The 12,468-nt window shown below is 42.4% G+C and overlaps 1 protein-coding gene across 1 annotated transcript; it reads left to right on the top strand.

The window, feature by feature from the left end:
* The first annotated feature begins 3,583 nt into the window (after positions 1–3,583).
* On the top strand, positions 3,584–11,194 carry LOC115794588 (neuronal pentraxin-1). Its single transcript, XM_030750176.1, has 6 exons — positions 3,584–3,732; positions 5,818–6,732; positions 7,623–8,130; positions 8,403–8,656; positions 9,552–9,731; positions 10,098–11,194. The coding sequence occupies exons 2-6, from the start codon at positions 6,058–6,060 to the stop codon at positions 10,305–10,307; spliced, it is 1,827 nt and encodes a 608-aa protein (XP_030606036.1). The 5' UTR covers positions 3,584–3,732; positions 5,818–6,057; the 3' UTR covers positions 10,308–11,194.
* Positions 11,195–12,468: the final 1,274 nt, after the last annotated feature.

The raw sequence follows: 12,468 nt of genomic DNA, 5'->3' as shown, positions 1-12,468 counted from the left end.
TGTTGGAGTTGCAGATTTTACCAGGAGGCGGCGATGGTTCCCCACATCTGCACTGCACACAGTTAGTCACCACAATGGTAAAGCGACTTAAAGGCCAGAACAGGTAGGTAGGAAATAATAGTAATAAAAAAGCACACATTTATACATGTATGTAGTTTAGTAGCTTAGTTTTTGATTTTCTTTATAAAGTTCAGCCACTTTTGAATAAAGGCATCTAAACTGCCTTCATAAATATAAAGACAGAGAGTTTACAACAAGTTGCAAACCACTGCTTACACTGAAGAACAAGAAGGCCAGATTAGACTTCATCAACAAAACATGTCAAAGAGCCTGCACAGCTCTGAAAAAAATCTTTGGAGAGATGAAACCAAGGTTAATCTTTACTAGAATGGTGGGAAAAGAAAAGTGTGGAGAAAAGCAGTTAACAGCAATTAAGGCTCTTATCTTAACCCTCTCCAATACACATCCTTTGGTGTTTCTTCAGTGTTTTGTGAAAAATTTCTCCACTATTTTGTGGATAAGATTGCCACCTAACTGTACATCTACAGCCTTTTCCTTATTTGTTTTTGGGTTGTTGTTGTTTTTTTTGCACATTTGTCACACCTACATGTTTCAGATTGTCAAATAAGTTTTAATATTGATAAAGATAAAAACAAAATGCGGTTATTAAATGATGATTTCAGTTATAGGGGGGGTGGGCGCTAATCAAACCCACCTGGCATAAGAAATCAGGACAAAAAAAAAAAAAAAAAAAAAGATCAGGAAGGGGGCAAATACTTTTTCCACATTATCAACTGCGTCAAAGCGTCTTGACTCTGTAGCGTGCTGTGTGGGAGCATCTCTCTGCTCAAGAGACCAGACCTCACCTCTTTCCTCATCAGAGCAACCTCCCATGCTTTACCCACAGCAGACGAGCGCGCTCTGTGCCGCTCTGGGTCACATGGTTGAGCGTTGAGGGAAAACACTGAAACGTTTGTGGTCAGTGTCCTTGGACCTGAGCCTTAAAGCTGTTTGTGTTTGCTCACTTCCTCGGAGCCTAATTCACACACGCTAAGGAGATTGACAGACTCGTACTGACCTATTAAACAATAAAGATGAGTCACCCAGACCGCTCCCATTTAAATGCATGCCGTCACACAGAGCTTCATTAAAACCCACTGACAGAACAGACAGGTGAGGTGTTCAAGGCTCAGTCATTATTCTGTTCATTGTGGGATCTCGAGCACATATTCAGGGATAAAACTTGTTTGACATTTATTTTTTTTCAGGAACATAGCACTTTCTAGGACAGTGATGTGATGAAGTCATATAAAAGAGATCTTCCGATAAATAAAATCTAAAATGAGGGTTAGCACATAAAGAAGGGTTTTTACATTTTTTATATTTACAGAAGGTTTAAAACGTGTGGAGTTTGCATGTTCTCCCCGTGTCTGCGTGGGTTTCCTCAGAGTACTCCTGTTTCCTCCCACAGTCCAAAGAGATGCAGTTAGTGGGGTTAGGTTAATTGGTAATTCTAAATTGCCCACAGGTGTGAATGTGAGTGTGAATGGTTGTCTGTCTCTCTGTGTTGGCCCTGCGACAGGCTGGCGACCTGTAGAGGGTGTACCCTGCCTCTCACCCTATGACAGCTGGGATAGGCTCCAGCCCCCCCCCCACGACCCTGAACAGGATAAGCTGAAGAGAATGGATGGTTGGTTTAAAACATGTCTGGTAAAGTAGCCTGTGATTTTGGTTTCAATGCCGTGTGAGATGACAGATGCTCACTGAATGTTTCATTGAGTTTTATGCACTTTCACAATCTGAAAATGAAAAATGACACTGAATGATTAATAAGAATCCTTTATAAATATGGGGTAAATTGTTATGTTTTTGCAGATAAATAGTTTTCCATGGCATTTTCATCCTGTTGAGACACCACTAGGAAATGCAGGTTAGATTTTGGTATACATGAAGCAGACAGTCTCAGATTTAGGGCATGAACTTTGACTCCTCGCCTTATGATCACCTCTTTAATCCTCTAACTGCTCTGATTTTGGGTTCGGTGATTAGCGCCGTCGCCCTAAAGCATACCCGTTATTTGCTGTACTGTTTTCCCAACAATGTATTTTTATTTTCCTTAAACAAAAGAAGAAAAAAAAAAAAAACAATGAACAAAAGACATACAAAAAGCTCCTCTGAATCAAAATGGCAATCTACATATTCAAAAAACTCCCTTCCATCCATCCCTTTTTCTGCTGCTTAACCCAGATCTGAGTTGTGGGGGCAGCAGTCAAAGCAGGGATGCCCACACCTCGTTCCTTCCCAGCCACCTCCTCCAGCTCTTCTGGGGGGACACAGAGGTGTTCCCAAGCTAGCCAACAGATATAATCTCTCCAGTGTGTCCTGGTTCTGCCTTGGTGGGACATGCCCACAACACCTCACCTAGGTGTTCTTAGCTGTATCCAGGAGGCATCAGATTCCCGAACTACCTCACCGGGCTCCTTTCAATGTGGAGAAGCAGCATCTCCACTGCAACGCCCTCCTGAATGACCAAGCTCCTCACCCCATCTCTAAGGCCGAGCACAGCCACACTTGGGAGGGACCTCATTTCTGCCACTGCTGGCAGAACTGGATCAATCTTTTTTTTTTTCTCTCTCTTTTTTCCGTAAAGAAGAGAGAGAAAATCCTTGTGTTTCTACAACCAAGATATACAGAAGAGCAACTCTGAATACACAACATGTTGAACCTTGAAGTCGCTGGGCTAGAGCAGGAGAAGACCACACCAGGTGTCACTCCTGTCAGTCAAGAACAGAAAACTGTGGCTCACTTGAAGACTGGGAAAATGTCCCCTGGTCTGATAAGCCTCAATTTCTGCTGTGACATTTAGATGTCAGCATGATGCTGAGCATGTCCATTCCTCTATGACCACCAACACTTTGTTGAATCTGAAGAATTAAAGCAGTTCTGAAGGTAAAAGGCGGTCCAACCGTGTACAACCAGTGTGTGTTACATAGAGTCAATGATAACAGGTTTGTTGGTCATTCTAAATTGGCCAAAGATGTAGAAGCTATAACTCAACTACTATATATATATATATATATATATATATATATATAGTAGTTGAGTTTGTTTGTGATAACTTAAACACACCCTGGACACGTCACTGGTTCTGAACCTGTTTGTGTAAGTTTACTGTAGGTGTTTGTGTAGTCAGCCCGCTGGTTTCATTGTCTGTGTGACTGTCTTTGACCTTAAAGCAGCCATCTGTCGTCCTGCCTCTGCCTCTCTGGCTGTTAGTCAGACGAGGAATTAATCAGGCCAATTACTCCCATGCTGAGATCTAGGTGAGCTGTGTGACGTGTGCTGGAGTAGGTGAGGCCAATGTTTGTGTACTATTGGGTATAATTTATACCCTGAAGAGTGGGGTTTTTATTTTTTAATTGGTTTGTCTGATTTGTCAGACAGGTGATTTTGTTTTTTATGGTCTCTTTGCATGCATCAGTCAGAGGTTAAAGGTAAAGATGATGGAGCAAAGAAGATGCCAAAAAGTCTGCCAGGAAAAGAGGTGTGTCCTTCCAAGAAAAAATACAACAACAGGGAAGAAGGGGAGGAGAGGAAGAGAGGAAAGGGAGGTAGAGACAATGACGGAGGGATAGAAAGACTTGAGCGCTGCTCTGGAGTAAATCCCCTCAATCTGATCAGTGTATGAGGAAAGAACCAACTAACTCACAGCGTGGAGACACAAGCTTTAAGGTAAGGACGCCAACGTTCATTTAACTTTAATGCCACATATGTGCCATTGTGCTTTTTTATTTTTTTAATTAGATATGTTTGCTTTATACTGTTTATGTGTCAGTCATTTCAGCGAGGTGTGACAGAGGCAGCTGCATTTATTGGTGAAATGAAAATAAATGCAGGATTCTAATCATCCTGATTAAAAAGAAATACTCAGTAATTCTTTACAATAAGACATTTATTACATTGATTTGTAAAAATGAAAACAGTTGTACTGCACTATAATAGCCACCCAACTTTAATGTGTTATTGTTTTCAGTGTCGTGTAATTGCACTTTCCTAAACTGAACAGGTAGAAGGAATATGAAGCCTAAACAACCTGAACAGAGCTTCTGCCAGAATTTTAAAACCAAATCTCTCAGATGTGAGAAAACTTTTTTTTTTCTTAGGTGGGAGGTAAAAAAAAAGTTTTTTCTACATTAGAAACCAGTGATGTCATACTGTTAAGTGAACCAATCGAGTTTTCTTTTTTTGTGTGTGTGTGCTTAATTGAATAATTCACAAACAAAAGGAGGCTGAATAATTAAAAAAAGTGACATTTAAAACATTTTTTGGCATAATTATTGCTTAAACTTGCGTTTTAATGTGTATTTCTTAAATAACATATAGCCAAAGTGTACACTCTTTGAAAACTCCTTTATTAAGCGACTTTGTATCACGTTAAAAGGTCTCAACAAATTAAATAAGAGCGATAACAGTGGCGATATCGATGCTGACATTGATCTGACATTGATCTGGTTTAATGTGCATCTACAAAAAAAAAAAAAAGTCTGTTTACAAATAGAGAGTGCCTTATTTTGTCAACAGGAGCTGTTCTTTAACCACAGGTCAAACTGCAGTTGTCAGATTTTTTAGATTAATCACGCGACTTAAATATCCACCTTGACCATATGTTGCTGGTTGGTGCATGACCCCAGTGTTACACCACACACACACACACACACACACACACACACACACACACACACACACACACACACACACACACACACACACACACACACACACACACCACTTATCTCTGGCTAAGTTAGCACAACAACTGTTTTCAATTAGGTTAATTGAGTGACCTGTGGGTGGTAATAAACTCTAAATGGTGGAGATTGGGTGTGACACAGTTCTGCGCTTCGACCATCTGTCCCTCCTCTAAGCCGCGTAAATCGCAGTAGGAAAAAACAGAGACAGAAGATGTCAGGTGAAAAGGCCGACGAATGAAAAACACCCATGTTTGTAAAGATTTCACAATGAAGATTTACTACATCTCTCTCACACACACACACACACACACACACACACACACACACACACACACACACACACACACACTTCATTATAAATAAAATACAGTGAAGAATCAGCACACACTCCAACACACACACACACACTTATTGGAGTAGCTGGTCACTGCAAGCAACAGGTGGTCAGTGAGGTTTAGCTGTCACATCACGTGTGTGCCATTTCAAAATGCCGACCCTGTATAATGAAGGACATTCATTATGTCATTCATTATGACCCTGCTGGCCCCCTGTAGCCCTGTCCAAATTCATCTAAAAACATCTGTAATAGTATGGGGTTCTCTTTATTTTGCAGTGCTGGCCAGCACAGTCAGGATGTCACACCTCTGCCTTGAACTAATCCTTGTTTGGACAGGCTCTGGCTGTTTAGCCACACGCCTCTGCCATGAAGGTTGCTGGTCAGACACTGTAGCTAAGTGGGGCCACAAATGTCAGGCTTTTCCTTTATCAGGTGTTTAACCTTCAACACATCCTGCTGAGAACTGAAGAACCTTTATGTGAACTCACTGTCCCTTTGTTTGATAAAGGAAGTTGACACAAGAAGAGCAAAAAGGTTCTTGTGTCTGCTTCTCTGAAGACCCAAGTATAAAGTGTGAGGATAAAATATTAGATAAATCTGACAGTGTCTTAAAACTTAAGCGCTAATAATTAAAATTTGTGCTAGATCTTTTGTTTCATGGTACAATATGTGTGTCAGTAGATGCTATAAAAAAGTGCACTAACTAGTATCCCATGTTTTGTTTTGCAGCATTTATCTATTCTTCAGTGAGGAGAAGAGAAAGAACACAATCCACAGTAAAACCAAATTCAAGACCCATATGATTGAGTTCCTCGCAGATGAGTGGATATTTTGGGGATGGAAATCTATTATTTTGCTTCCTGATGCCTCTTTCACATCAGCAAAGAAGTCAACACAACCTTTACTTGAAGTGGCATCACACATTTTGAAGCAAAGCCAAGCTTCTTAGTCTGTCTGTCTGAACTCTGAATGGAGATCATGAGGATCTCTCTGCCTGTACAGCTGTTCTTTGCTCCCTTTGTCTTTTCTTTACTTTCACTCCTTCTCTGGCCGGCATCTGCCAGCTCTGGGTCTGACTTTGGAGCCCACCCACGCTTTGTGTGCACCCCTATTCCCTTGGATGCAGACCCTTCCTGCTTCCCAACAACAGGTCCAAACGTGGGTGCAGCGGGGCCCAGCGGACAGGGCCATCAAAGTGCACCTCCAGTTGGCTGGTGGGGGGCAAGCGAAGAGGCCAAAGCTACCATCCTCCACCTTAGGGAGAGTCTCGTCCAGCAGAAAGAGATCATCCTGGACCAAAGGGAGACTATTAGGGAGCTCACAGCCAAGCTCACTCTGTGTGAAGGCTTCGGACGGGGTGCGTCACCTCACGATGCCTCACACTTGCATCGCATGGGAGTGGCCAGCCATCACTCATACACTGACAATGGGCACTATAGCAACCAGCATGGTCACCATGGCAACAGCAACCTCATACCAGACTCGCCACACTACCCCTCAGTGGGAGGGCAACGATCTGATGGAGGGCATAGCAGCAACAACCACGGGAAGGATAAACATGAGACACCAGGGGACGTCACATCATCTCCAGAGCAGATGGAAAGGATGCTGCAGGCACTGAAGGAGAGGCTGGACAACCTGCAGGTGAGCAGCAAGACGGAAAGAGAACTTTTTAAACTTTCTATAATGTATACAAAACTGCTGAAAGAAAGGAAGGGCATATTTAAGTTGTTTAAGTAGATATAACTCATCTAATGAGGTAGAGGGTGGCTTGTGACATTCCCACATGTGATTTTCCTTTGTTTTGACATGTTAAAACGTTTGATGCGTCACTGAAAGCCTTAAAGTGGTACGCCCACTAAGTACTTTAGATAAAGGAGCAACTTAATCGCATAAAGCCACTCACTCCCATGCGAGTTTACTCTAATGTCCTTCAGTGGGCTCCAAGGACTGGCAACAAGCTCAGGGGTGGACGTCAGAGATGCAGACAAAGTTACAGTGGATAGACAGAGCACATTTAAAGATCTTGTGGATATTTGAATGTTTTAAAGTCTGGTTTGGTGCATTTTCCTGTCCTTATATGCTGTGTTTTCCCTCAGTTGTGATCAAAGACAGATGCCAGGACGTGTGTGTGTGTGTGTGTGTGTGTGTGTGTGTGTGTGTGTGTGTGTGTGTGTGTGTGTGTGTGTGTGTGTGTGAGAGAGAGGGGGGTCTAAGATCGGTAGTAATTATCGTGATCTCCCTTGACAAACTCATAATCACGGCACGCACCACAACCAAAGCCTGGATTACCTTAGTGGAAGAGAAACAGACAGAGTGGCACAATGAGTGCAAGAGGGACAGATCAGCAGCACCACTGGCTGCCTTGTTTGACATTACAGAAATATTAGCAGAAGAAATAAATAAATACACACCGGTCTTTTCTAAAGCTTATGACAGACTAGTTGTTCCCTTCATTCTGATCAAAAAAAGGATATTATACCTTTTACCTCAATAATGCAACTTCACCTGCATGTTTCCACCTCTATCGGCAGAAGAGGAACACATCTACCACGTACTCCAGCTCTCTGAAGGAGCTGCTGCAGAGGAAGATCAACACACTGGAGCAACAGCTGCACCATCACACTGACGCCCATGGTAGCCCGGACCACCACGATGACGACAGCAGCCACGGAGACGACGGAGAGCATCACGCTGATGACCACCACAATGACAGACACCCGAGTGACCACAAAGACGACCATCACGATGGACATCGATATGGTCATGGTGACAGCGGCAGCCACACAGACCACCACGATGACAGCCACAACAATGACCACCACGATGCAGACAGTGACGATGATGATGGCCGCCACGATGATGATGACGATGATGACGACGATGACGATAATGATGATAATGATAATGATGGTGATCACCATGACAATGAAGCTGACAATCACAGTTACCTTCCACACACGGGATACAGAGCAAAAGGGCCGCGGACCGGTTTCCACTCACATAAGCTGGAAACGATGCTCAATCAGCTGCACCTCTCAGGTACGTCCTTCAGAAGCAGTGTCAGTATTTGTGACTGTGTAAAAGAAACCCAGTCCTGGGATGGGACTGTCAGATGCTGTTTACACTATCAGTAAGAAAACATGGATAAGGAGTCTTTAATGCGCTGAAAAATATACATTCAAACAGAATTTTATGATAACCCAACATACACTTTCTTCTCTGAGGAAAATCACATCAAAACAGCTGTTGAATACAACTTCAGGTCTGATCGTTTGGTCAGTGGATGAAAGATGTTATGTTTCCTTAAGCAGGTTCCAGCAGGAAGGTATCGAAAAGTCCCGATGCTTTCCAGATCAGCTTCCCCATGAGGACCAACTATATGTACGGGCGGGTGAAGAGGACACTGCTGCAGGAGATCTTCGCTCTGACTTTGTGTGTTTGGATAAAGGCGGGAGTGGGACCTGGACTGGGGACACCTTTTTCTTACTCTGCACCCGGACAGGCCAACGAGCTGGTGCTCATTGAGTGGGGGAACAATCCCATAGAACTGCTGATCGATGACAAGGTGAGCGTGAAGAAATATGAACTGTCCTCTGAGTCAGGGTCATGCTCAGTTTAAGTGAACTTCTTTTTTTTCACTTTTTGTGCTATATTGAATGCACGGGGGGGGGGCTTGGGGTTTAGTATCCTGCCCAAAGATACTTTGACATGCAGACAGGGGGAGCCAGGGATCAAACCACCAACCTTACAATTAGTAGAGGCCCCACTTTACCTCTTCAGCCAAAGCCACCCCACAGACACCATTGCCACCATGTATAGCTGTGGCAGTACATTGACAGCAACGTGTAGTTAGATTTCCAGGCCAGCACAAGTCAGATTACAGTGTAGAGTTTCAAAAATGTTATGATGTATTTATGACATACCCATGGTGTAGATTTTACACAAAATAATAAATCCCATGTAAAAAAAAGGGAACTCCACTGACTTCTGCTTATAGACTTTTGACATAGTCTGTATATAATAGATGGACATAATCACCATATCTCCACACTTTGAAGCATTTTGGGCTGCCAGGTTGTTGGTTTTTTTTTTTTGTTTTTTTTTTGGACCCTGTGGTTGCCACGTATGGTTAGCTTTGCATCCATAAACTGTATGGTCGCAAAACACAAACACCTGCTAATTAATGCTGAGTATGAGAGTAATAAAATACCAGAGTTTTACTGAACAAAACTAGAGCACAAGCATTTTGTACCACACAGAAGCCATAGTATTGATCAGTTCAGTGACTCCATTTAGCAAAGGTGAAGCCTGGCAGACAGATACCTGCTACAGCTGCCCATTTTTTGCAAACCTGTCCATCAAAGCTGCTGCACTATAGCCTTTAGTTTAGTTTGGTCTCTGAATTCAAAACATATTTCCCCAGAATATGTTTAAATTAGTTTTCCACATCTCATCTACAGGCAGCGACTCTGCCCCTGTCTCTGAGTGATGGGAAGTGGCACCATGTGTGTGTGACTTGGACCACACGAGATGGACAGTGGGAGGCCTACCAGGACGGGGTGAAGAGGGGGTCAGGGGTGAATCTCTCAGCCTGGCACCCCATTAAAGCTGGAGGGGTCTTCATTCTGGGACAGGAGCAGGTAAAGACAAAGCAAGCTGTTCTATAAAAACACTACAACTTAAGAAAACACCAGCAAATAGAGAAATGCTGCAAAAGCACACAAAACACAACAGATGTTGAATGAACCACAATAGAAGTTAAAAAAGAAAAAAAAAGATAAAATCTTACAAAACACAATCAAAGTGTTTCTGCTTTTCCTTCACATTATTGTCTCCCCGAAAACACTTCTGTTGTCTTTTGCATCGTTTTTTTCCTATTTTCGTTGAGTTTTATTCAGGTTTCGTTGTGTTTTGTGTGCTTTTGCAGCATTTTTCTATTTGCTGGTGCGGGAAAAAAACAAAACAACAAATCAGTTATTGACCACTGTTGTGCATCTCCTCTTCAGGACACCCTCGGAGGTCGTTTTGATGCCACTCAGTCATTCGTGGGCGAGATGTCAGACCTGCACATGTGGTCACATGTCCTGAGCGCCAGTGACATCTATAGTCTGGCCTCCTGCGGCAGCCACCTCAGAGGTGATGTCATCGCTTGGTCTGACACGGAGGTGGAGCTTCACGGAGGCGTCGCCAGGTACCCCTTTGACCCCTGCCACTGAAGGTTGTTACCCTGATGATTGTTGGAACATACTGAAGACATTTATCAAGAGAAACCACAGGAGACTGAAGGAGGATTAAAATAATCACTCAGAGCCAATGCCTTCCCTTTAAACTAAATCAGTGACTTTTATATAAATAATGAAAGAAACTTTTTGATGAATCTTTATTTACAGATGAGACTGTAGAGACTCTGTGGTCTTAGGCCATTATTTGTTGTATCTATAAGTTAGTGTTTTATTTAAACAGACAAGTGCTGTATGTGACATATTGTCATATTGTTAATAAGACTAAATAAAGTCAGGTCTGTGCTAATGTTTGCAGGCCTTACACGGGTTCAGTTGTGGTGACGTAACAAACTGTAAGTTGTTAGTTTGAATGAAATTCATAGAAGTGTTTTTTTGTTGTTGTTATTTTTCCTGATCTGGATTCTCTTTTTAAAGGTTTCCATGAAACATACAGCTAATTCACCAAAGAAATGTAGAATTCAGTTTAAACTTTGTGTTCATTTGTTCCAATTTTATGAATGTCTATCATAGATAGATTGATGTTGGATTTTGACAGAAATGCTGAAGATCCTGTGAGACAACGTGTTTAACAGTTATTACACAGACTCTTGCCTCAGTTTTGTAAAAGGGCTTCTTTGGAAAATGTTGATTATACTGTTTTTTCCCAACTTTTATATGTTATCAATGCAAACAAATCACATTTATCACTGAATTAGTTTGTAACTTTTGATGTCCAATGCACTGTGATTTTGTGACTCTGGCCTTGATTGTATATTTATTACTGTACAGAACTTCTTTTTGTTTTTTAGTGAGATTAGAATTTTCCCATTGTGTTAAAGTTTGTCCTTTAAAAGTGTTTAAATAAATGCGTGAGAGTTTAAGTGTCTCATTTTTCAGTTAAGGAGCTTAACCCAAACTACACAGAAGTGAGCAGTTCATATTATCACCACTCTACCATTTCTAATGCAGCCAGTTGGTCCTGGAACACTTTGATGAATCCCCTAGTTGACATCTTTAACATGAGACACCAAAGACCACAAATATGAAACAGATTAAGTCTGTCAGCTGAAGAAGAAACATTAATGGTTCTGAAGTTATTTGCATTTGCAAATTAAATCCAGTTTCTGTAGTATGAATACACTGCTCACATATCAACACTTGATCATCACAGTGTAACACAGTCAACTTCAGGGATACCAGTCAGGGAGCAGAAACCACTGTGAAGCTGAATTGGTGCAAATTAAAGTGACAACAGGTTCACTGGAGAGGCAACAAGACGATCCCTACAAAGGGAATGGTTTTGTAGGTGGTGGCCAAATACTATTGCTCTCTCTTTACCTCTCCTGATTTTTATCTAGTGTAGCTTTTTACTGGTACCATTAGACAGTACCCACAGCATTCAGGTTGCATGGGTAGTCCAGCTCCTGCAGGATGGCACATCCATACGTGCCTTCACAAGAAGGCTTGGTATGTCTCCCATCAGAGGAGCGTGGAGGAGATACATACTGTAACACAAGAAGAGCTGGGCAGGAGAAGAGCATCGGCTTTTTTTGTGAGGAGGAAATGGAGGTGCGCTGCCAGAACCCTACAAATTTACAATTTACCTCCCATCCCAGCGTGCTACTCATGTGCATATTTAGGTGAAAGGTGGCATGAGGGCCTGATAGCCTTTAGAGCAGACCCATGGTTGCAGTCCACCACAGTACAGGTCGATTTATTTTAGCATTGTATAAAACTAAACTAAAACTAGGGCAGCACGTGGTGTTAGCACTGCTGCCTCATGGCAAGAAGGTCCTAGGTTCTAATCCAACTTGATTCACCATGTCTGCGTCAGTTTTCTCCCAGGGTCCAAAGACATGCATTTAGTCAGGTTAAGTGGCGCTTCTAAATTGTGAATGGTTGTCTGTCTTTCTGTATTAGATCTGCCATACAGTAAACCTTTGCCTCTTGGCCTGTGACAGCTGGGATAGGCTCCACCCCTCCCACCCCAACCTTGAAAATGATAAGCAGAAAAAGATGGATGGATACATAAAACTAAGTCTGGATGGTCTGCTTTGTCCTCCCATAGGACTCAGCCACTACAAGGTCATTCTTAATCCTCCTGTCACAGACCTACAGCCATAAGGGCTCCATCTAGGGACCCCCTCCTTCCTCT

The sequence above is a fragment of the Archocentrus centrarchus genome, chromosome 16, assembly GCF_007364275.1.
Source record: "Archocentrus centrarchus isolate MPI-CPG fArcCen1 chromosome 16, fArcCen1, whole genome shotgun sequence".
Taxonomy (NCBI): Eukaryota; Metazoa; Chordata; class Actinopteri; order Cichliformes; family Cichlidae; genus Archocentrus; species Archocentrus centrarchus.
The sequence above is the reverse complement of the archived record's forward strand: the minus strand, read 5'-3'. Positions and strand labels throughout refer to the sequence as shown.